Source organism: Columba livia, chromosome Z (genome assembly GCF_036013475.1).
Source record: "Columba livia isolate bColLiv1 breed racing homer chromosome Z, bColLiv1.pat.W.v2, whole genome shotgun sequence".
NCBI classification, from domain to species: Eukaryota; Metazoa; Chordata; class Aves; order Columbiformes; family Columbidae; genus Columba; species Columba livia.
In genome coordinates this window covers 30329610-30355474 of record NC_088642.1, presented here as the reverse complement: position 1 = coordinate 30355474, position 25865 = coordinate 30329610, and the positions used below count along the sequence as shown (strand labels likewise).

Below are 25865 nucleotides of genomic sequence, written 5' to 3'. Positions count from 1 at the left end.
AGTTGAAAAAGGACCTTGTCGACTTTTCTCCAGCAAAAAAGTGTCTGGGACTGATTTCCCTTGACAATGTCAGTGCAGAACATCTTTGGAAACAGCTAGCCTAAGAGCCCTTCGTGGAGTCCTAAAAGCCTCATCCCCCGTGGCTTTGAAACGCTAATTTCAGGCTAATCTAATTAGGCTAATGACTTGCCAGCACCATGCGAGAAAGCTAGGACAATCTTCTTGAAATTTTCCTGCCTCACAGACTTGCACTTCCTTCATTGCATCAGGTTGGGTCTAAACAGCAAGAAGCACAAACTTTGATTTCACTGAGAGAAAAGGGTCTTTAAATCGGCAGCTGCTGAGGAGGCAACGGTGTCGTGCATTTGAGGAAACAATAAAAAGAAGATCTGGTTTGGTAGTCAAGGCGCAAAGCATACTTAAATGTCAATTACGTTTTGTTTTGTCTGTGTCTCAACAGTGTAAGTCTTCATTCAATAGGGCACAGAGCATGTAAATGTTAGTACAATCAACTAACACAACGGGCATGCAGGGGTGCAGCGCTGCTCCGCTCATCCAGCGCATCTCTGTGCCTCGATCGTTTATAGTCCAGATCGCAAGCCTAGAGGTCGAGAAATTTAGCCTGGTGCGCTTGTAAAGACGAATTGGCCGACATCTGTCCAAATGTTGTGTAGCTGTGAACTCAGACTTATTTTTTAAGTGCTGACTGAGAGAAGATGAGGAAACTGGGGCTGTGCAAGTTTGATTAAGTTAGGATCTGGCAGTTCTTCCTCGTAAGCAATTACTTATTTGGCTTTCTGCGTTTTCTGAGTTTCCGTGGCACTATTACAAAGTAGAGTGAAAGATCTCACACCGTTAGAAATACTGAGCCGCAAGATAGTAGAAAGCGGGCCACCGAAGCTAGGTCGGAAGACTTTCTTTTACCTTTCACAGACAGATAGAGTTACGCCTGGCAATAACATCGCTCTTTCCGTCCCCGCGCACCCCCCCCCCCCCCCAAGATTTTTTTATTCAAGATTGTTCCCAGATATATTTTTATTATTTCACTTTCAGTCTCAGCCTTTCCCCCTCCTGTCAGGAGGAACTATAGCACATTTTATATATTTTCCCTCTCTTTTTCTTTCTCTTTTGTTATTGTTGTTTTCTTGAGAGGACGGTAATTTCAACAGTGTGTTGAAATTGAAAGTGTAGTTACTCCCGTCTCGGTAGGGCCGGACGGCGATGGTGTCTTTTTGCGGGGAGCCAGGCGACGGGGAGCCGCTCACGGGCGCGAAGCCCCCGACGGCAGCGACAGCCCTTCCCACGGCAGAACGCTGGGGCCAGGGCATGAATCATCACAAATGGGACTTCCATTGGTACAACATTCTTAAGTGACTGAGGGAGAGCCCTGCCCGGCACTGTACAGCAATCACTCCCGAGACATCCATGCGATACTGCTGCCCGTGATCCCTCTAGCCCTGCACCCTCGGCGGCACAACTGGTGCTGCTACCCGGGCAACCCCGGCGGCACTGTGCCAGCTGCGGCCGAAGTGGCGGCCGGGCAGGGGGCGAGACTGCAGATCAGCAGATAGTCCCACCAGCCCCGGCGACCGGGGGTGCCCGCCGAGTCCTTCCTGGGCGCCGCGCCCTCCGGCCGCCGCCGCCTGCCTGCAGGTGGCGATAAATACCTCCGGCACCACCCGCCCCGGTACCCCCGTTCCCAGGCAGCCCTGGCGTGTTTATTGCCCCCCGCCTCAGGCGACAGTGCCTGGCTACGGAAAGTGTCTCCCCGCTTCACTCTCCCCGCACAAGCTCCGGCGCCTGTCCCAAAGGGAAGCCCAGAGCCCCCGCTGACCGGGGCGGAGCTGAGGGGAGGAGATTTGAAGGGGGCGGGGGTAGGGCTAAGTCGTGGTGGGTTCCTCTGCCGTGTCCCCGCAGCGGGGAAGGGGCGGTGGGAAGTGACGGACACCTGCATCCTCCCTCCCAGTCCACCGGCGGCGCCGGGGGACGATGGCAACCCAGCGAGACCCCCCCACTGAAGGGCGGGATGGAGGGGGGGACGGAAGGGGAGGGGAAGGAGGGAGGCAGAACGCGAGGGGAGAGCGGAGAGGCAGAGCAGGAAGGAGCGGTGCGGGCGAGCGGCGGAGCAAGGGGCAGCAGCTCGGCGAGCGGTGGCTGGAGGGCCGCCCCCGCCGCCTGGGGCTGCACGCTGGGCAGAGGCGGTGAGAATGGGCGGGCGCGGGGCGGCTCCGCCAGCCGCCGTCCTCCGCGCCTCGGCCGCCTCCTGCCGCGCTATATAGGGGAGGGAGGGGTGACGGACGGGGGGGCTGCCCGGCGTGGCCAAAGCGCACGGGGCGGCGATGCCTCCTGCCAGGGGAGCGCACAAGTGACCGGCGCCTCTTCCATGCCCATCTCTTGAAGCGACCCCCCCGCCCGGCATGGATGTGGCCAACAACACTACCTCCCCAGAGCGCTCCCCCGAGGGGGCAGGCGGCCCCGGCCTCGCAGAGGTGACCCTGGGCTACCAGCTGCTCACCTCCCTGCTCCTGGGCACACTCATCCTGTGCGCCGTGAGCGGCAACGCCTGCGTGATCGCGGCCATCGCCCTGGAGCGCTCCCTGCAAACCGTAGCCAACTATCTCATCGGCTCGCTGGCTGTCACCGACCTCATGGTGTCCGTGCTGGTGCTGCCCATGGCCGCCCTGTACCAGGTTCTGAACAAGTGGACTCTGGGGCAGGTCACCTGCGACATTTTCATATCGCTGGACGTGCTGTGCTGCACCTCTTCTATCCTGCACCTGTGCGCCATCGCCTTGGACAGGTACTGGGCCATCACGGACCCCATCGACTATGTCAACAAGCGGACTCCCCGGAGGGCAGCCGTGCTCATCAGTCTGACCTGGCTCATCGGCTTCTTGATATCCATCCCGCCCATGCTGGGCTGGAGGACGCCCGAGGACCGCTCGGACCCCGACGCGTGCACCATCAGCAAGGACCACGGGTACACCATCTACTCCACTTTCGGCGCCTTCTACATCCCTCTCCTCCTCATGCTGGTGCTCTACGGCCGCATCTTCAAGGCGGCCCGCTTCAGGATCCGCAAGACCGTCAAGAAGGCGGAGAAGAAGAAAATCGCCGACACCTGCCTCACCCTCTCCCCGTCCGCCCTGCAGAAGAAAACCAACGGGGAGTCTGGCAAGGGTTGGCGGCGAACTGTGGAGCACAAGCCCGGCGTCTGTGTCAACGGCGCGGTTCGGCAGGGTGAGGACGGGGCCGCTCTGGAAATCATCGAGGTCCAGCGCTGCAACAGCTCCTCCAAGACTCACCTGCCGCTCCCCAGCGAGGCGTGCGGCTCCCCGCCGCCCCCCTCCTTCGAGAAGCGCAACGAGAAGAACACGGAAGCCAAGCGGAGGATGGCTCTGTCACGGGAGAGGAAGACTGTCAAGACCCTGGGCATCATTATGGGCACCTTCATCCTCTGCTGGCTGCCCTTCTTCATCGTGGCGCTGGTCCTGCCCTTTTGTGACAGTAAGTGCTACATGCCCAAGTGGCTGGAGGCAGTCATCAACTGGCTGGGCTACTCCAACTCCCTCCTCAATCCCATCATCTATGCCTATTTCAACAAAGACTTCCAAAGTGCTTTTAAGAAAATTATCAAGTGCAAATTTTGCAGGCAGTGAAGCCCGCCGCTCCGGGACGGGGCAGCGGAGGCTCCTGCCTCTCGCTCCGTCTGTCAGGTCCCCGCACCAGTGTACCCCCCGTCCAGCCCCTCTACAGCATCGGCATAAGGGCGGGTGGGCTCCGGCTTCACCCCCCCCCCCCTCCACCCTCGAGCTCCTCTCTCCTCCGCCAGTCGGACAAGCCCCGCGGGGCACGGCAAGGCAGGGCTTCGCCAGGGCCGGCGGGGGGATGCCCGGGCCAGGAGGGCTCGGCGGCCGCCCGCGCCTCGCCGGGGCTCCGCTGCCGGGCGCCGGCGCTCCCACCTCCCTTCCTCCCTTCCATCATTCTGGGTAGACTTAGGGTTTGCAGGTCGTTGCTTGTGGTCGCTGTAAACCACAGTGTCTGCCCGAAGTAGCATCGGTAAAAATAAACCACCCTATGCAGAAAACCGCCGTACTGGGGATTCTTCTTGGATTTATGACGAGACGGCGCGGGACTCAGAGTCCGACCTCGGTCTAGCAGTGTGAGTATGGAGGCTGAAGACTACTCCCCGAGCGGAGGAAGGCGTTTTGGGCTCGTCGCTTCCCGGGCTGTGAAACCACCAAGTGGATTTTCTTGGGGGAAAAGCGACCGTGTTTTGTAACCTTGCAAGGTACTTAACAGCCACATCCCCGTCTGCGTTACGTGTGTCTAACAGGTCTCCTGCTCTGCTAGGACTTTCCAGTTCATCGGGCTTCCCTTCGTTACAGTGCAGGGAGGTGACGGGGCTTAACCCCCAGCCACACTCCTGATTATATGGGGATGTTTTTCTAAATGCCTTTGACCCAGGGTTTCCCACGAAGGAAATGCTTGGAGCTGTGTGACTGTCCCCGAGTGCACCGCGCATGCAGCGGCACAGGGAGTTACGGCAGCCTCAGAAGTAGCGTTGTGCTTTTTTTCTCTTTTGCCCCCCCTTTCTTTTTTTTTAGGCCGCTTGAAAGTTTATTCGGAGACGTTGCGGCTGCTTCGGAGGCAGCCAGCTGCAGCACATTTTGCTTGGGGAAAAAAAAAATAAAGAAAACAAACAACAACAACAAAACGAACCAAGCCGATCAACCAAAACACTGCCCATGTGCTCCGTGGCAGCAGGGGAGGGGCCGAGAGCATCCGCCGGCGGCAGCCGCAGGTGGCGAAAACGGCATCTCGGCGCACGCTGGGAAGGGGCCGGCTCTCTCCTCCCCCAGGCCAGCTTCGCCGGGGATGCGCACGACCCTCATCACAAGCTGTGAGCTAGGGGCAGAAGCAGTCAGTGTCCCTGCAGTACCAAGAGCAGGGAGAGCCAAGCCTGGCCTGGTTGTACTCCGCGGCGGCTCCGCAAGTCTCCTCCCTCAGGGGATTCCCCCTCTCCCGTTAATCCCAGCTGCTTGGCCCCAGGAAACCGGGGGTGCTTCCCCGCCTGGCCCAGGGCTGGAGCAGGACAACCTTGCCCGCCCCACAGCCCCTCTGCCCGCCCTGCCACCCTGCCCTTTTCCTTCGTGCCGCCGGCTGCGGCCGGGACGTGGGCCCTCTCTCGGGCTGGGGGGGGATGGCGCCAGATGGGGTAATGGGACTGGGCCGGCTACCGCGTACGTCTGCAACGGGCTGCCTGAAATTAATGCTTGACCAAATATATATATATATATATATATTTTTCCTGTTTATTTTTGTGCAATCTGTTTCCTGTAGGTAAAAGGGAATGTTATCTCTGTGCGTCACGTGAAGTGTCCAGTCCTTTCTGAACTTCAACCGCTTACATTAAATGACAATAGTGCTTTTAACAGCCTCAGATATATAGCTGATTTTCTGAAAATCTTACTTGACCTCATTTTCGCAATTAAAGTGACCTTTGATCTTATCTCCTTTTTGATCACTCCTAACCACGTGTATCCTAGGTATTCCTTAAGCACCGGAGCGTCAGAAGAGTCAGCCTACAGCGATTAGGGACCCGAAATTTCTCCTGCGTATTCGGATATCCTGTGACTTCGGGAGCCCTACCCGCCGGGGGTGCGGACGGGGCAGAGAAACCGGACAGACCGGGTCAGGGGCGGGAGCGGGAACGGGAGCGCACAGCTGGAAATGACGCTCCTCAGTGCGGCGGGGGAGCTGCCCCACAGTGGGGTTTCCTCTTCTCGCTGCCTCCTCCCCGAGTCCCGTCGACTCATGTCGATGCGTTTCGGCACGTTTTAGCCTTTTTTTTTCTTTTGCTCTTTGCAGACCTTTCTGCAAAATCCTCAGCAACGATCCTCCGGCCCTACGCGACAGACTGCGCGGGGTCCCGCCCTGGGGGATTGGCGCCTGCCCGCGCCACGGGCGCAGCCCGGTGCCGCTGGGAGCCTCGGAACGCACAGCCCACCCGGAGCGCAATCAGGCAGAGCGGCAAGAGGGGTGCAGCTCTCGTGCTCCCTTCATCTGCCCCTCACCCCCGCACTGCAGGGGGAGGGATAAAGGGAGCATAGGCATAGCCCCCGAACGGGCGCCGGAGGCTGCGGGGTGCCCCAGCCGCCCTCTGTCGCTGCCCGCTGGGGCCTGGGGGAAGCTTTGGCTCTCGGCAGAGCAAATCCCTCCGGCTGGCACACGGAGGCGAGACGCGCCTTCCCTCGTCCAGCTTTGCCGCCTGTCTCCCTCTGCGAGCGCCTCCCCTCGCATGAGGAGGCCGCGGGGGGCGGCCCGGCCCCTGGCAACGCTCCACCGGGCTGAGGGTCCGCGGGAGCGGCGCGAAGCACCAGCGCCTGGGTACCCGCACCGCCAGCCGCTTTCTTTCACCTTGGCAGGGCTTTCCCCCTCGCGGATATCTGACCCGCGGCGAGGCAGCTGTGCTGCCCTGGTCGGCTCTGGCCGCATCGCCCTCCCGGGAGGCTCCCCCACCCCGCGGCGTTGCACAAGCCGGCACGGAAATACCGTCCCTCACCCCCGTGGTGACTATTTCTACGAACAGTTTTACATTTCTCATTGCCTCTGTTGTCTCTTTTTTATCCCCTCTAATAAATTCTGTATGTGGAGGAAAGGCCCTGCTTTAAAAGATGGGGGATTTGTTTCTGTACTGCAGTTTCCAAATTCCTAATTTGATTTCCACTGAGATTTAAAAAACGCCCAAAAAAGAACCCCCCCCAAACCCCAAACAAAGCAAAAACTAAAAAACCCCAACCAACCAACCACAACAACAACAAAACCCAAAAAACACCACCACAAAAAAAAAACACACACAAAAACCTCAAAACAACCAGAGTATTTAGTGGTTTTTAAGGGAGAAGTCAGTTCTATAATAAATCAATATTTGTGGCTGGTTGCTGTATTTTATCTGCTCTACTAACAAGCAACCTCCTCACAATTTAAAAAGCTTCATTTCGCTCTTAAAGGACCTATGGAAGCTCAAGCAATGAATAAAGAAAAGTCCAAACAGAAAGCAAAACATTTGATGTTTTAAACAGCCATATAAATTTGAGTTTTAGAAACATGAGTCAATTGTGAATACAAAAGATGGGCATGGGTATAAAGGCTTTAACCTTCCTTTAAAACAGCTTCTTTACACTTCTGTGAAATGAAAAAAAAAGTTCTATAACTTTGAATTTTCTCTACTCTGTGTCACCAGTCCAGGCCACATTTGGGTCTGAATCCACATCTGAAAGAAGTACTGGCAGAGCAACCTGAGCACACTTAACACTGGCCAGCTGTACTTACGTCTGGGGCTGACGTGACAAAGGGCTAGGAAAAAAGGGAAACGTGCTGGCATAGTCTGTCTTGGATCAAACTGCAAAATAGAGTTTGTAACCATGCAATTTCATCTAATTAAGTAGAAGTCTTCCCCATAAAATGTTTAAGATTCCCTACTTTTCCTTGACATTGCCATCCTGACAGAAATAGACTGTAGGTCTGGTAGGAACAATAACAAAATCCCCCACACAAATGTCCTCCAGTCTTCTCATAGTTAAAAATCTGGTCTTCAGAATCTGCAGTTTCAAACATTGCTCAGGGCAAAATTGTGAATTGTACATTAAAACACATAACCAAGAAATTTATCCCTTAGAGAGAAGAAAAAGGAAGGGATGCTGTGAGTGGATTTCTGTTTCATAGCTGCTCAGAGAAGCATTTTTAACAGGAGGGGTGGGTATTACCTCTTCGGATGTAGCTGGAGAAAATCTAAATGGCTATCATGTAGTATGTGAATAGCCCTGGTGGGCTGTGCAAAATCTGAAAAGAATCACACCTCTCAACCCCCCCCCAAGTACTACATCTTCTGTATTTTTGCATCTCAGCCCAGGTCACTCTGCTTGAGTGTATATTGGTTTGAGCCTCACCTTTCTGCCTGCAGCTGAGTTCCTGTTCTCTGAGTAGCCACTGTGACTTCCAGCCACAAAGAGAGGCAACACTCAGCATGAAATTACTCTGGCTGGTCTAGAAGCAAAACACTTTTGGTGCATAATTCTTTCCATAGAAAGAATGTCGTCAAAACTATTTGACTTAGTAGGGTGGCTTCTTGACTTGGGCAGTGAGTGGCAGAAGATTTGTTGGTGTTTTCGTATCTCTCTCAATTAAGAGAAAAGGCAAACATTCAGAGGACTGGAGACTCAGCCCTTACAAACACTTACATGTGGCCACAAATCCCAGCCTCACAGATGTCTGTGCCAACTTAGTTTGGCAGGCTGTCAGTATTGTCCTGCAGAATGTAGATGAGGAATGGGAAACAGATGGATTATAAAATATTTTTAAAATTACTAAACCTGAACAAAATTTGCTAGGACTACAAAAAAATTAGAAAAAAGCACACAACCATCCAGATAGTTCTTGCATGCTTCACAGACCAATTGAAAATAGTGAGGGTCTTAAAAAGGAAAAAGATATTCTCACAAACAAACAAACAAACTGAAAAATGAAAAAGACAGAAGAGTCTTGCAATGAAAATACTGGCCAGCACAAGCAAAGGTCAGAATCTGCTCCCCCTGTAATAACATCTTGTTTTATTTTTTTGTACTAAACAGCACTTGAAGCATCTTTTGCTATTAGGCATAGTCAATATAATCCTTCCAAATCGATTTTCACATTTCAGAGCTATTTACACCCACTCTGCTGAACTGCAACTCACACACAGAAGGGATGAGGCTGGTGTAAGCTAAAGGTGTTATCTGTGCCCTATTTTAGCTTGTACCTTGTTCCTACTTCTTGGCATTCCCACTGCAGTTGGTTTGGTGGGTGGATGTAGGCCTACAGGAGTTTGTACAGAATGGACTGGAGGGAATATCATACAGTATATGCGATACCATTTCACACATAGCCTCACTAAGGAATGTCAGGTGCTATCCAATCTTCGAAATTTGTTTGGTAGGATGGAGTTGGCTTGTGCTATAGTCTTTTGTTCAAGTGGCTCAGAATGAAAATATCATATTTCAGTTTGAGATCTATGATTTTGAGCTATCCAGTGACAAAAGAAAATAGATATAATGGTCCTCTGCTTGAGCTGTTGTGGTCCAAGCATAAGTCTTTTTGAACCAAAATGAGTTGAGAAATATTTGGTAAGCTATTAAATTTGACATGCAAACTTTTTATTTTCAAAGTCAAGATCTCAGTAGACATTCATTTCTAGGCAGGCTTTGGAGAATGCTGCCAGTTGAAGTGAAGCTAGCTTGAATTTGAAGACAGACACCCAAACCATCAGTATAGCACCCGGACCACACTCAGAGGTGTTGCCCAGATTCAGATTTGGGCAACTGCCTGCCATCCAGGTGCTGGTCTCAGGCAGAGGTTGTGGATAAGTTATGTCTAGCAGAGATGAAATGACAGGCTAGGTGTTGCCTTCAAATTTGTGGCCCTTTGGCTACTATAATCTTTTAGTCTCTTTCTCTAGCTTCCCATATGTGGTGAATAATGTGGGCAGGTCACATGGGGCTGTGTAGGCAAAGGCCCTGGGAGAAAGAGCTGCTGCTAATAGCCTTTGGGGTTTGCCACTTGCAGTCTCTCAAAGGCAGGAAAGGAGCAGTCAGTGAGTGAGAGAATTCACAATGGAGAATCAACTCAGCCTGCTTTCGGAGAGGAGGCCTGGCACTGGAGAGCAATTTCAGAAATTTCTGCTCCTGAAATGGAAATGACTGCTCCTGTCACACCATGCAGATTATTGTAAACCTCAGGCCAGGGCAGCGCTGAGCCAAAGAGGGTCTGATCTGGTCTAACTTCCTGTTGAAAATTGCCTCCAGCAGACTTTGCTCTTTGCCTTTATTGTACTCAGTCCTAAGAGTTATTGCTGGCTTTATGCAAGCCAGGCAGGTGGCTTTTCCCTCTCTTTGAATGCTCATCCATGGGCTCTCTCCCAGCCTCTGGATCGAGCCTTGGAACTGATACTCCTGAGTCTGTGGCACACATCTGCAAGGGGTCGTCTCTTTGTCCAGAACTTCCTTGACTGTCTGGGGTCTCTGGAGCTCCTGTGGATCTGGCCAAGGAGAACTGGAAACTGCTGTTTTTATCCATCAATGTTGTTCATGTTTTCAGGAGAGCTAATGTAGGCAAGACAACACACACTTTTGGGTTGGACTTGGTTCACTAATTTTGGTGTCTGAGAGTGTGCAATGTTTATTGGCTCTGATTTTTTCTTACCCTTTAAGAGAGGAAACTGCATGTAACAAAACATCAAAGCCAATCTAACCTTAAAAATGTTCCAGAGATTTTCCTTGTTGATAGGAGTTATATTTAGGATACAGAGCTATTTGCTTTAATATCACATTTATCTTTATTTCTGTGATGTGCATTTCTGGTTAGATGGCAATAGACTTGGAAGTAAAATTGGAAAGATCCAGTTTCAAAGCTCTCCTCGCAAAGCCTAGTACCCTGTTTTAGTCTTCTTGTGTACAAAGGAAGAAACATCCAGATAAAGAAAAAATAAAGGCAGGAAACTCAATGGATCAAGTCTGCCCCTGAAAGAATACTGCTGTCTTCAGAAGAATTGCAGGAGGCATGAATTTAGTTTATTGTGTCTTGAGCTAGGTGATATGCTACCTTATTTTGTCATAGTTCAGTGCACTCACATTTAATCAAAACACCGCACAGGTCAAAGAGGCAATTTTCCCCACTGTACTTCAATTACAGACAGTATTGTGAAAATCCTTGGGCTAGTTGTCTGAGAATGCCATTTTCAGTAGCCCTCAGAATTTATTTCTCCCTTTACTGTGAGTAAGTCAGCCCGTTGCTCATAATTACGGGTTAAAACTTCCCTAGTTTTTCAAAATTATAACAGTGAAATTACTGTAGGCCTTTGAAGCCTCTTTTAAAAAAATAAATTAAATTAAATTAAATTTCTATTTTTATTTTTATTTTTATTTTTATTTTTATTTTTATTTTTATTTTTATTTTTATTTTTATTTTTATTTTTATTTTTATTTTTATTTTATTTTTTTCTGCTGATCATTAAAACTTGAAAAAAAATCAGCTTTGGACAAACTCTAGCCTGGCTTCAGCAAGGGAAGCAGAGAGTAACAAGCACTCCCTGTCGTTCCATCAACCCCCGTACATAGCTGTGGCTTTTTTACTAGAGACAGGCAAAACAATGCTTCCCTATGGAATCTAAGTAAGAGTGGAATGTTTTTGAGAATGTTACAAGCTTTCACATCATCACAACAGAATGTGATCTGTTGCAAAAGGTCACTGTAACAATATAAAAAGAATATCTAAGTTATTAAAATGAAAGACAAGTAATATCTTGTCTTACCTAGATCTAATAATGTCCTTTATGAACTACTCAGTGGAGAAAAATGTTCCAAGCAATACAAAGCAGCAGCTGTGTTTAGTGACTTATGACACAGACACAGTTTATGTCCTATAATACATTCCTGATATTGACATCATGAAATTACATGGCAACAGCCATGTAAAAGGCACTGAGCACATTCAGAACTGAAATAATTTACCAATGTTATGGAATTTTACAGTATCTCATTAAAAATGTAATGTATTTTATACTAAAATGGCTAAACTGTTTTCTCCCCATCAAATTACTGCCCAGGCACAGGAGTTCTGAGGCAGTAGTGCTGTTTACAGAAGAGGTGAGCACTTCCAGGTGTTCCTCTCCACCACTCAACCCCAAAGCATGCAGGTACTCAACACCTGCTTTTGCAGGTGTATTACCTTCGGCATAGGTAGCTGCATGAGGGTCCTGCTCTGAGACAACAAATTCTTGTGCAGTTCCCACCTGCCAGTAGGGTAGTATCAGTACTCACCTACTGCTAAGCACTGGTGGTGTTATGCTGTCCACAGGAAACAGCATAATTCCCACTGTAAAGTAAGAGCGTTAGATATCTCGACATGTAGTTGTAATAAGTGACAGTATTCATGAAAAGCATGTGAAGAATAAATAGATAAATTACATCTGGAATTAAATCTTTTGTAAATAAAAAATGAGTAGGGATTTTTTTTACTTTTGTTGTTGTTGTTGTTGTTGTTGTTGTTGTTGTTGTTGTTTTCTTGCAATGTCCAAATCAGTCTAGTGCTGCCCTAGGAAACTTTATGAGGTCATTGAAGACAAATGTGATAACTTGCTAAGAGAGAAAACTAGCAGTGGATTATGGGGTAATTAAAAATGCATCTGCATGGCAATAAACAGAAAAATTCAATAGCCTTCTGATATGTCACATAGACCTCTCTTATTTCACTCAAATACCTGAAGTCTCAATCATGACTGGCCTCTCCCATCTGGAAACATTTTCGGTAGCTGTATTTTACCAAAAACAAAGAAGCAAAGGATAGTGACATATGCCTTGGAAGGAGAAACAATGACATTTCATTCTAAGAACTTCCTTCACATTTTGATAAATAGAGAGAGAGAGAGAGAGAGAGAGAGAGAAAAAAAGTGATGTAATTTCACTCATAATTGAATCAACTTTTACTACCGTGTATCAACAAGTAAGGGTGGTTATGGTCAGCACTCTCCTTGCATGAAAAGCTTCCTGTTTATTGAGCAACTGAATTTTTCCTTTCCTTGGTAGATTCTAGGATTTATGTTATACAGATTAGTAGCAGTAATAGTAATGTGAAATAATATAATACAGAATAGATTAAAATTGAGAACAAAATAATTCACAGAGTCACAGAGTGGTTGGTGTTGGAAGGGACCTCTGGAGATCATCTAGTCCAACCCACCTACTAAGGCAGGCTCATCTGGAAGAGATTGTACAGGAATGAATCCAAGCAAGGTTTTATATGTATAATTTCCATCTTTACAGACAGAAGATTTCATTTTTTTTCCCTTTTGTTAGATTTGTAAGATGTACTTGTAGAGTTTTACCATTTTAGTGTTGCATTGTAGAGTAGCCTGGTAAATCTGCAGTTCTCAAGCCAGTTATTATGATTATTATTCTGGAAGGCAACTGAGTGTTGGCATCACTGCTTATGAATAGGGACAGTAGTTGCTGTAATGAAAAATTTATCAGTAACTTTGTAGAGTGGATCCATACCACATGCTGCTTATTATAAGCTGGACTGGTTATATCTTCTTCTGGATGTCATTCCCCAGGAAGGCATGCACAGACATGCCAGCCTCTCCAGAGAATGTCACCTTGTCTTGTTGTATTAGAGCCCCAAAGGGAGCACTTTTAATTTAAAGAGTTTGCATCTGAAGCCAAGCACAAGTGCAGCTCATCATTATACTCATGGTTGCCATATTCTTGGCCAGAGTGTCCTGCTCTTGAGCTCAAGGCACTGGTAGCTACATAGCTGGCTGCCATTCTCTTGGAAGATAAATTTTTAATAAAACCAGAACTTAAAGTGCCATTTAGGTCAAGACATAGGTATGACAGCTGGTACCCCTGGCATTGAAGACTATAAAGATCAATATTAGGGTGTACCTAATGTATGCCTTTAAATAGAAGAAGAAAGAAGAAAGCAAAACATGTCTTCTTCCTTGCAGCTTCATCGTTCTTTTCCTGAGGAAGCAGGTAAGAAAGCAAAAAAAAGGATCTTGATAGAGGAAGCCTCAATACAGAATCTAAAAGTAGCTACTTCTGTTGTACATTGAAATTGTAATTGGAAATTTAAAAATATGCACTTAATTCAGTCAGTTTTGTTGAAAAAATGTATTTGCATTACCTAGAAAAAATCAGTTGTTTCTAATTGAGATATTACAAGCATGGCAGCACTTTGGGCCCCTGTTGATGAAGGGTGTTTGACTGTGCTCTGGGGCTGATTAGATGTTAATCAGGGGGCAGTCAGAAGGGGAAGAGACCTGCAGCAGTTCCAGAAGAGAATGGATGTTGTCTTGAATTTACTTGAAAGCCTAAAAGAACAATAAAAATAATGTTGTTCCTGAAACTTGAAGATATCCTTGTGATCAGAATCACAAGGCACAGCAAGCAAGTCATATTTAATTCTTTGATACCAGCAATGGCCAGGCCAGTTTGTGCAGCCTTCTTCTTTTCCTTCTATTTCCCCACCAAAACAGCAAAACTGACAGCAATCACAATTCCTCTGGATTTTGGGTTTTGTTTATTTAGTGGTTCTTCTTGTTGTTTTGTTTTGCTTTGTTTCGTTTTTCAGTGCTTGGAAGAGCAGCAGGAAGGAATGCAGGAGAATATAGTCACTTAATCCCTGTACTTTAATAAAAAATGTCTTGCAGCAGGATGAAATTCAAATATTAAACAACCCTGGGATATAGTCAGTCTCTGGAAGAAGGAAGGATGGGAAGGTGTAGGAAACTTTCCTATCACACTCAACACTACCGTTAGATAAAGTAAGCATCAGTTATCAGACACATGCTGGCATTTTTAAAAATCAGATAGAATTAATTTTTTAAAAAATGTTTTGGCAGTGTCATTCTGCTAATTGTTTTATATGTTAAGGATATAACTTAATAAAAATGGGAAGTTAATCATAGCATGTATGAAAGAGGTCTCAAATGCCTGTGGCTCAGTCCACTTATAGATATATAAATTTGCATACAAGAATTTTTGGTGAGAAGGCTCAGGGGGCAAGGTAGAGCAGGACACACCGGAAAAAAACACGGAATCCTTTCCCCAGAGCAAAATCCTTCTTCGTAACATTGATGACCATCACGAGTGGCAGAATGTTTAAAATACCAGGAGGAGGGATGTTCTTATTCTGTTGCTAAATGTTACAAAAGGAATTATTCAGATGCAGTCCCCAGTCTTCAGCCAAGAGAGAGTCACATAGTTTAGTTAACTGCCAAATAAAGACGAAGAGCTGGGCTATCTGCCTGCACTGAACCACGAGCCTGTGGCTTTTTAGGTTCCTCTCTTTCTACTTGTCAGCCTCATTCTGCTAAGCTTAGTTTTACACAGCTATTTCTACTGACAGACCTGGGGCTATCTCTCAATCTCTGTATTGATGAAGAGAAAGTGTTGTAAAATCGTATGTGTATACATATATGCATTTCAGCTTTCTGTGTATGGCAATTGTTACAGATGCTTATGCTCCAGTTCTCCGTGGGTGTGATATCCTGTAGCTTGGAATACATCCCTTAGAGATGAATGGTTTGTATCTGGAGCTGGATACTGTTAGTCTTTTCCACTTATCACAGTTTGGATGAAGGCTTATGGCTGCAAGGCTTGGCAGACAGGCAGTCAGACGGCATTAATTCAAATGGGTTCAATATAAGGTTGGCTGAACTGCATGGCTATCTGTACACTAGCAGATGCAGACTCTGATGAACTGGCTACACTGCCCAACTTTGAAGTCTTACGTTTTTAGTACAAAACTGCCGTAACTGTAAACTGCACAAGCCAGAAGCTGAATCTAAAGAATGTGTCTGAAAGAGAAACAAAGAAGGGGACTGTTTTTCCTCCCCAGAATGGCAGCTGAACATAGACCTCTAGGTGGTTTTGTTTGTTTGTTTGTTTTTTTCCCCCTAGGAAGTCAAGGCACTGTGTTCAAGTAGCAGCTTCACATCACTGTATCCAGATTTACTCTAGTGTCTTGCAGCCATAATTTAAAACTTTACATTAGTTTAAACCTCCATGTCCCTGAGTTTCAAACCTTGATAAGGCTGCTTTACAGTACAGTGAAGTTCCTTTGTGTGGAATCTGCAGTGTCGTGTAACCAGGAGCCATTCATTATACAGAAGGTCTGGTAAATGGCCCGACAGTATTTCCTCCAGGAACACTTTGTTAAATCTGGGCTTTCTAAGGTAGTGGTGTATCAAAAATACCCTCCTGTAAAAATCTAAGAGAGGTCAGTTAAAATGGGTGACTTCAGTGAAAGCTTGTCAGAGTGCAGGTCTCTTTGTCTATGTTTTACGACTTTAAGCTTTCATAGAACCACAGAATCTCCTGAGTTGCAAAGGACCCACAAAGACCATCAAGTTCAACTCCTGTCCCTGCACAGGACAACTCCACAGTTCACACCATGTGTCTGAGGGTGTTGTCCAGTCTCTTCTTGAACACTGTCAGGCTTGGGGCCGTGACACCTCCCTGGGGAGCCTGTTCCAGTGCTCCACCACCCTCTGGGTGAAGAACCTTTTCCTAATGTCTGACCTAAACCTTCCCTGGCACATCTTCCTGACATTCCCTTGGGTTCTGTCATTGGTCACCAGAGAGAAGAGATCAGTGCCTGCCCCTCCTCCTCCCCTTGTGAGGAAGCTGTAGCCACCATGAGGTCTCCTCTCAGTCTCCTCTTCTCCAAGCTGAACAAATCAAGTAACTTTAGCCGCTCCTTGTAAGGCTTCCTCTCCAAACTGTTCACCAACTTCATGGCCCATCATCTGGACACTCTCCAGTAGCTTTATATCCTTTTTAATTAGTGGTGCCCAGAACTGCACACAGTGCTCCAGGTGAGGCTGCACCAGTGCAGAGCAGAGCAGGAAAACCACCTCCCTGGCCCAGCTGGCAATGCTGTGCTTGATGCACCCCAGGACATGGCTGTTGGAGGAGTAGTTTCCAGAGCAGAATGGTGGGGAATCGAGCCTTTGTAGTATGTACTTTCCTTATGCACTTTCATATAGTGGTTGAAATGGAGATACGTGTATTTCTGGGAAGCAAAGTTGAACGGGTCATTGTGAACAAATTCTTGAGATTTATTTCTGTTCTTTTTTTTCTGCTCACAAGGTATTAGAAGAACCTACTCCATGCCATTTTGACACCCATCTCTTCCTGGTGTTATAGCATTGCCACTGGCTTTGGAAAGTCACACTGGGCATTTTCTCCTAAGCGCTTGGTTGAACACATTCTGGTTTTGGGTGTTCATGAACGCTGTTGTTACGCATCTCCCATTTTAATTCTGTGGGTGCAGCTGATTGCCCATGTCACATAGTATAGGTTCCGCTTCAGGACTGGAAGAGACTGTTTAACTTAAGCAGCGGGGTAGCAGCAGCAGACGGGCTGTTGTGAATGGACATATTCTTTCCCCAGGTGCAGTGACTACTGCGGTGACTACTGTTGTGGGAGGAATTGTCCTTGGCAAAAGCTTCACTGATGCAGAGGTTCACAAGAGCTGGTGTTAAGAGCTGCAGTTCAGAGTATGACTATTTGTAAAAAAAAAAAGTTTTTGCAAAACTAGCTAGCTCTATGTTTCATATGACTCCTTATTTATATGTAATGTTTTTGCTATGTAGAACATGCTTAAAATTAATGTTACATTTCTGTATGAGCAAAACTAAAATAACAAACACTGGAGTTAGTAATGTTTAATTATTGTTTATAGGTATGTTATCTATAATTACCTGATACCTTAAATCATGTGATGTTGAACAACCTGTTAATGACTTCGCTTAATAAAATGCAGATATTTGTACAAGAATAAACAACCGTTTCTCTTAATGTAGTCCCTGTTTGCTAGGGCTTGTGGGTTGCACTGTAAAAATTTAAGAGCTTTTAGAATGGGAGCAAGGATAACTGTTGCCACTGGTATAAAATTGTATAAACTTTTTCTGAATATTGTTATCATAATAACAAGATCTTATTAGAAATACACAAATAAAAATAAATAAGGAATGGGAACAAACCCTTCTCTTATTCTTGTTTGTTTTGTTTTTTTTTTTTTCCCCATGGTGTTTTTCAGGTACACAGTGTGTTTGCCAAACCACTCCATTCCTTTCTGTGTGTGTTGTTGATGGCTGTTAAGCACCATTTCAGTCAGCTAAAATAAAGTGTGCCATAATGAGGGCAGACCAGTACAAAGAACAAGTAAATTGATCAGTTGTGTTTTTAACAGTCTGTCCTTTGATGTATGCCTCTCTCCCCAACATCAAGCCTCTGTGGAAAATGCAGCAATGGAGCAAACACCTGAGCACACCTGGTCAGAGTTACCCTTTGCCTTTGTGCCTGGGGTGCTCACATCAAGGCTGTGATATATACTGGCTCTTCACAGCCTTTATCAATCAAAGGACCACCTAAGCCTTCTAAAAAAAAAATCACTTAAGGTGGTCTAACTATTTTGAAAATAATCCACATACCATTTTTCCAATGCTCACAACTGTAAAGTTCTTTTTCAACCAAATATAAGCTGGCATGCTTTCAATGTTTATTACTTTTCACCTTCCCTAATTTTATTCCTTTCCCATTCACAGGGAGGTTTGTGTGTTTTCATAATGTTCTGCTGTTGTAGCATTTCATAATTTATGTCCCACCAGTTATTCAGTACACACAGATTGATAGATTGCTAGACAGGGACAAAACAGAGGACATTCAGTCTTATTTTTTTGTAGTGTCATGAATTTATTACTTTGGCTTTCAGAAATGTGTGGCCATCAGAATTAATTATTAAAAAAGCAATAGCCTGTACTCTCTCCATAGATTTCTGAATACAGAATGTGGAGGTATTTTGACTTGTTTTTCCTCAACATTTTCAACTGCTTTCTGCCATAAGCATTAACTGACAAAATGAAGCAATTTCTCTTCTGTGAAAGAAAGCATGGAATAAATAGGAAAATCAGTAGTGTCTAATATAGCAGGAGAAACTAATCTAGCAGCATAGTTACAGTCCCTGATGCCAGATGAGATCTTTGTTGATATGAAGACAATGAGGCTTATTTAATGATGCTGGTGTACTTTCATTTTGTTGCAAGAAGGTTATGTACATTATGGAAGATTACTCACTTTGCATAATACAAATGGAACAGGCTATTGTCTGTAAAAAAATGTGACAACAATTAATCAGTGCAGAGCATGTAATTCTCACACTGCAGGTATACAATGACTCAAAAAAACACATCAGCTTCATACACTGGCTGCAGTTGCTACAAGATTGGTGACCAAGGTGATTTGTGATTGTCAAACGAACTGCTCAAGAAAACTGACCTTTTGTTCTCCTTCCTTCTTGCATACTTCACTTCTATAAGAGCTTTGTGCAATGGTAGCAGTGCAAGGGCTGGTTGTGTGTGACCCCAGGCATCTGCTGGCTGCCCCACAGCAAACAGCCATCCCTCCTGCTGCTGCATGGGTCAGAGGATGGCTTGTTTTTTAGTTTCTTGAGGCAGGTGGCCTGTCAGGGCCAGGGATTTTACTTGGCTTTTGCCAACTGCATTGATAGGCATTGATGTAACTCAAAAGCATGAGGAGGCAGCATTAAGACAGTATTTGAAGTGGCAAAACAGATTTAGAGGTAGGTGTTTCTCTTGTCTTAGATTGGGATGGGTTATTTTTATATTGTTTTGTCTTTTAAATAGAAAGAAAATATGAGCAGATGCTGTCCAGATGAGTTAGACCTTCCTGGAGTTGGTTAGAAATGGCCAGACCACTGATGTGAGCCACATATTAATCTGCTTGAACCAAAGATCATTATAAATGGCCATTTCTACACTTTCCTGTTATTTAGTTCTTCTGGAATTTGTATTTTCAGGTGTCTCATATAGTAAAAAAAAAATCAGCAAGCCTTGCATGGGTTCAGCGGGGGAAGTAGGGACTTTTTCCCAGGCTTTGTGACTCAGAAATTAAACAAATTTTCCACTCGAGTTTTTGTACCATAATTTCTTTGAGTGTCTGCTGAAAACACAGCTTATGGAAGTAAACTAGGGAGCTGCAATCCACACATCTGATATTATAAAAAGGCAAATGCCTAATTTTAAAATGTCTTCTCTGAAATGTTTTTACTTACAGCTACTGCCGCTTGTCTCCTTCAATACTTTCTGTGGAAGAATTAGCCTCATCCTCTTATCCCTTTGCTACTCCTTTTTCTCTTGCCCAAATCCATAACAAGTCTGTTTTTTGGCTGCAGGCCAATAGACCAAGTTAAAGAGAAGTTTTGCAAAGCGTTTAACAGGTACTGTCTGATGTAACCCTCAGCAAAAGCAGGCATGTCTTTGCTCTCCAGCTGGGCTTTCTTTGCACAGCCAAAATATTCTGCCAGATTAACAAAGTAAAGCAAGATGTTCTCATAGGCTTGACCACTCCCTTTCACCAGCAACCTGGGCTTCATCAGTCACAGGTTTTAACACAAAGAGCGGCTTCCGAACAATGTAGTAAATTTTAGCTGTATTTCAGATATGGCTATCTAGCAGACTCCTAATTATTTTTCTTTAAGAAGACTAAGGTTAGCTTCCACCCTTCAAGTGAATCTATGAAAATTATACATTAATCAAAAAGTTAAACAGTTGTGATGGTATGGAAGCATGTTCTGTGCTAGATTTTGGAAAGCCAGCTATAAAGCATAATTGTACCTGCAAGAGAGGGGCTAGATAGAAGCAAATCTTAATTTAGGCTAGAAGCTTTCGTTTGTTTATCTCTGAAAAGGCAGACATGCATTTTATTAAATTATGGTAGCTGGCACCTCCAATTATACCTGTCTTAAATACTTATGGATTCCTCAATACCGTAGAATGAATATAGAAAATACATTAGCAGAAGATGGATAATTAATCTGGTAATAGATGTGAATACTTAGGTTGTTTTGGTTTTGGTTTTGTTTTGAATGTCTGAATTCAAGGAGGGGCAGATTATGCCAAAAAAGGAGGCAATTTATATTTAGTACAAAGCTTATAAATATAAGGACAATTTATTGTTAACAGCCATCCATTCCCAGAGGATTAAGGACATATTACAGTAGCTTTTGAGACAGGACTGAAAAAATGAAGCAGAAGGTTGATGCATGACCTCATTTTCCCTTTTAAAAATCAGGTTCTTAGCAATCTACTGTATATTGCAGATTTAGCATAACCAAAACCTTTTTCACTGATGAAAAATAAAGAACCTCTTAGAAAATTCAGGGCTCAGGTTGGGCTTTGGTGTCTCTTCTCTAAATATTGGATGTGTTATCCATGGAGGAAAAGACTTAAATGAAGGGAGAATAATAGCAATATTTTGGGTGGAAGCATGTTCAAAAGGAAAAAATATCAACAGATCTGCTCACAAATGACTCCACTACATAAGACTTTTCTGGAAGAAAAGAGATTGAAGAGGAAGGGACATTTGGAAAGTTCTGTCTGTTCATTGATTTACTTTTGATCTGTGTATACATTTCCTAAGTTTAGGATCAGTTATAAGCTAGTTGAGAGCAAATGGGTAGGACATTCAAAGTGACTCAATTCAATTCGATTGATTTCAAGTTACTCAAACTATGACTGAAAGACAACATCTATAATCCCTAAAATTGGTATAATAATTTTTCATCTTTCTAATACATATTTCAATAATTTATTTATAGTGTAATTTATAAATAAACATTCTGTAAAAATAGTAATTTTAGAATGTGATAACTGCATATAATTTAGGTAAAATTTTATATGCCTTAGCTAATAAAAATATTTTGCTTTTAAAATGAATCAGCTTATTCCACAAGAAAAATTCCATATGTGAATAAAACAATTCTAGTTGTGACATCCTTCAGGATTTTAGATTGGAAAACATACTTCTTTGTCATTTCATTCATGCAACATAGGAGGTATATATGCTGTATTTTCTTCCTTCAGGTCCTAGTAAGTTCTCAATTTTAAATGACCTAGCCATTGGGTTGGAATTTAAAATCAACTAAAATCAAGAAAACATCGGCTTTCAGCTTGTAGAACCAGGTGTTGATGGTCCTATATCCATAGGATTTAGCACTTCAGTCAACTGTGGCTATAGGCTGTTGGCAAGAAATTTCCATCAGTCCAATAAGATTGAATTCTTCAAGTCTTCTTTGATAATGTTTTGTAATTAAGTTTAGCAAGAAGTAGGTGGTTTGGGTCTCATAGTAGGCAATCAATATTTTTAATTTTAATTATGAATAGAGTGCAGGAAGTGACATTTTTAAAGCTAGCAAGGCACTGTTACTGGAATGTCTTATGGAAGTACTCAGTGGTTTGTCTAGAACATGAAATTAAAACTATTAAAAAAAAAATTATTCTTTCTATATTCAAGGCAAAATGAGGAAATAACGGAAATCCTGCTATTCTAGTTACAATGTCATATCCATCAGTATTGCTTGTGAGATACTCAAACCAAAAGACCTTGAGATCTTTGGAAGCTGTGAATGTCATTGGGGTCACAGACAAAATAAGGAATCAGAGAGGTCATATATGAAGCACTGGCTTCCCAGGGGACTTTAAGGAAGAAGGGGGTATAGACCTAAGAAATTAAAATAATACAAAGGTGTTCTCCAAGTGAGTCTGAGAGAAGGGAAGGAAGGCAGAAAATGGAAGAAGCAGGACCTCTGTGAACCTGGCTTTCACATCCCAATAGGGTGAAAGTGGTTCATCCCAGGGTGGCACTTTTCTCAAACAATCAAACTTTTGTCCCTCTCAGGGTCTGTCTATTTCTGCTCATGTCTTATCATGTCATGCGGGTGGCAATATCTGACTCTTCCTTAGGTTTTGCTTGTTTACTCACAAGAGGAAGACTTATTATTATTATTTTTTTCTTTTTTTTTTAAAAAAAAAAGCACATGATTTTTGGATCATACCGCTCTGCCCAGCTCTGTACTGTCTGTGATTGTCACAGAGTCCTTTACAGCCTGTGCTGCATCGTCTTCAGCCCCATGATAGCACACAGAACCACCATCTCCTGGAAAAGACTTACTGTGTCTTGGGAGACAGCAAAGTGGAAGTTCTTGGAAGCACCCTGGTCTTGCTGGACCCATCTCCCTGAGCCCAAGGGGCCATAGTCAGCTCCATGTGCCTAGCCAGGAGACACTACCCTTCTTCCCCACCAGAGCAATCACCATGGAGTGCACTTCCAAAAGGCAACCTTGCTTTTATAAAGAGCTGGCATCTGCTATTTTTAATACTACTTCTAATTAACACAGCAAAAGGTGGCTATGTTTATAGGTTCCTCAAAAGTGAAATATCCCCAGGCCTCAGAGATGTTCTGGGTTTCTTCCAGCTCTGGCTGAACCTGCAAATAAAAACATCACTAACTCTATATGCAATGTTCATTTTCTAAATCAACACTTACCCAGCAGAAGCTGGACCTGCATCCCTGGTTCATTTGCGTTGTTTGCATTTTAAACCAGTGCCTGCTCATATGGCAGACCTTCAGCCTGGATAACTAACAGTGATTCTCTACCGCTTTCTGGCCTGGACATTTGTCTGTCTCTTCTCCTCACCTTCATTTCAGATACTTTTTTCTTTTTCAGTAGGAGAAGCAATAGGATGGATTTGAAGGCTGGTGAAGCAGAAACATGGAGAAGGAAGGGCATAGCCCAACTATGCAGCAGGGAGTTGGGGCACTCATTGACGCTGTTGCTGCTCAAGGAGAAAGTGTTGCCCCATGAGATATGCAGCCCCAGCCTGCCACATAGTCCTGCAGCCTGTCCGTGACCTGGGCATGACCATGTACTGGGACAAATATGCCTGAGCTTGGCCCGATTTGGAACTTCTCTAGGACCTTCTCTAAGTAAAATTCCCATGAAGGGTTAGAAAGCATGAACAATGCAATCTGTCTTTCCAGAAATCAAGGGCACACTTGCCATGAGGCAACTGTGATGTGCATAGCTTCCCTGCCATGTGTAAATGTCCTGGGAAACAGGGCATGGACAGGTACCATCAGGGAGCTGTTTTTTTTGGGCTGCTGTGCAGTGAACAGTGTGTGTTCCTTCCCAGCACAGTTGCCAAGGAAGGTTTTAAAGCCTCATGTAAATTTTGGTGGATGCCTTTTCCCAGTCAGAAGTGACAAACATCCAGCCTCAAATTAACCATGTTTTGTTTCCTCTCTTCTTTGATGACTGATCAATGAACTATTGCTGTTGCATTGTGGGCAGAGGGAGCACATTGTTATGGCAGCTTTCATTTAACTGCAGCTGCAAACATTATGTTAGCAGATCAGCTCTCTGCTCTCATTGAATTTGCTCTCTACAGCCCTATAGTTCAGGAAAAGACGTACGAAAATGTGTGAACCACTCAAAAGCAAGAAGCGATTTAGAACAGAAAGAGCAATGGAAAAAAATTGTCCAGAGCCAGAAAAGCCCTGTATTAAATTACTAGTGATAGATCAAAGGACAACTGCACAGCTTTGAGTAGTGGAGCTTTGCATCTTTCTCTGACATTCAGACCACTATTTGATTTAAAAACTGAGGTGTCCAATCCCTGCTAGTGGCACCTTTGAAAAACTCCAGCTGCATTCATTCTACAGTCCAGAGGAATAAAAACCTCCTCTTTTTCCTAAAAACCGACTGAGCTCAGCAGTTAGCATTATCATTTGCACAGAAAATTCAAAATACTCAGTGTTAGTATTGCTGATTATTGCAGGAGGAATGGAACTCCATTTGTTCTTTGCCACAGTAATGAAAAACAGAAAAAAAAAAAGGAGAGAGAGAGGAAATTACTATTATCTCAGCTATCTCAACTTTCTCCCATCCAGCATGGGTACTGGTGTGTCCCCTTTCAGATGCAATAGCACAAAGACTTAGGTCAGTCAAAGGAGGCATTTGCACTGGTTTTATGCTAAGAAGAAAACCTTGAGCATTTCCTGGCTTCCACCTTCTACACTTCATCTGAAGCACATCTATTGTGTCCCTACATGGCTGGAAGCTTCAAAGCACTGGAACGAGTCTCCTTCACCCTTTGTGACTAGAGGAAGGATTAGGAAATCCCTGTGTTGAGGGAAGCACAGTAGTTGTTTCCTTCCTAAGCCTGTGGGGTGGGGAGGAATACGTATGGAGTAGACGAATCACCAATGAATGGTCAGTGAGCACATTCTGCACTCAAAAAGTGGGTTAAATGTTACTAGAGAAAAAAAAAAGTCAATTTCTGGAACAGCACCTGCAATTCTTCAGGAAAAGTATGCAATACAAACTTGACACAGTTCTTTAACTGAGACTTGCTAGTCTTTGGCTTTTTAGCTTCTCATCCTCCCTACATCAAAACCGAAAAGAGAACCTGCCTGGTGGAATTTGGCACAGCTCCATTAACTTCAGTGGAGTTATGGCAGTTCATGCCAGAGGAAGACCTGCTCTCAAGATTAATAAATGCTGCTATCATTGCTACAGGGTCTGAATGTCAAAGCTTCCTCCTGGTCCATCAGATGCTGGGCACCACTGAGCTTAAAAAAAGTATGTGCCAGAAGCCTTCCTTAGATCCCAGCTTCAGCCTGAGAACCGATAGCCACTGGCATCAAGTACCTTGATTGTTGTGCTCACAAGGTTGCCTAGTAGTGAATGTTTCAGCTGGAACTTTTTAGTCTATATTCTAGATGTTCTCTGTTTCTAGAAAAAATGCTGCCATTATGGTCAAAGAATGGTCAAGGTTGGAAAGGCTGGAATTATCAATAACTAGAAACAGTTCCTCTCTTGCACACAGAGAAACACAGATGCTGAAGTAAAACTTTTAAGTCACTGAACTAATTCATTTCCTGAAAGCTCTTTTATTTTTTTTTTTTTTTCTTGGATACATGAAAATTGTGCAGAAAGGAAAGCTTAAAATAATAGTATGCTTTAGACCATATATGTTTACAGACCAATTCACAGTAAATTATGTTCTACAAGTATACATTTCAATGTATTATATACATGTGGCCATGGGATACCTTTATGTAAAACAAAAAGCATTTTCCTCTTTTTGTCTACACATACTTGAGTAAGGACCACATACATGTATATACCCATACATGCCTGTAGTATCAGTTAGCTGAGCAAACTGAGTTATTTTTTGGGTTTCCACTTCATCAGTCTTAACTAGGCAGTCCAGAACTACGGGATGTGCATCAAGAGAAAAAACAAACAAACAAACAAACAAAACCCCAAAACCAAAACAAAAACCAAAACATAACTTGTTACTGAAGTCTCTAGGTGAAATTCTATAGTGTTGTACACCTTTGTATTCTTTTTGGTGTGTGTTTCTGTCAGTTATGTGTACCTCTGCATGACCATAGCATAAA

General features: G+C 44.6%; 1 protein-coding gene across 1 annotated transcript; it reads left to right on the top strand.

Moving 5' to 3' along the window:
* The first annotated feature begins 1433 nt into the window (after positions 1-1433).
* HTR1A (5-hydroxytryptamine receptor 1A) lies at positions 1434-5512 on the top strand. The gene is made up of 2 exons (XM_065045273.1): positions 1434-4291; positions 4608-5512. Exon 1 carries the CDS (start codon positions 2418-2420, stop codon positions 3657-3659), a length of 1242 nt encoding a protein of 413 aa, XP_064901345.1. The 5' UTR covers positions 1434-2417; the 3' UTR covers positions 3660-4291; positions 4608-5512.
* Positions 5513-25865: the final 20353 nt, after the last annotated feature.

What these genes read in the sequence shown, in the direction of transcription:
- HTR1A (XM_065045273.1), top strand. Translation starts at nt 2,418, where the DNA reads ATGGATGTGGCCAACAACACTACCTCCCCAGAGCGCTCCCCCGAGGGG.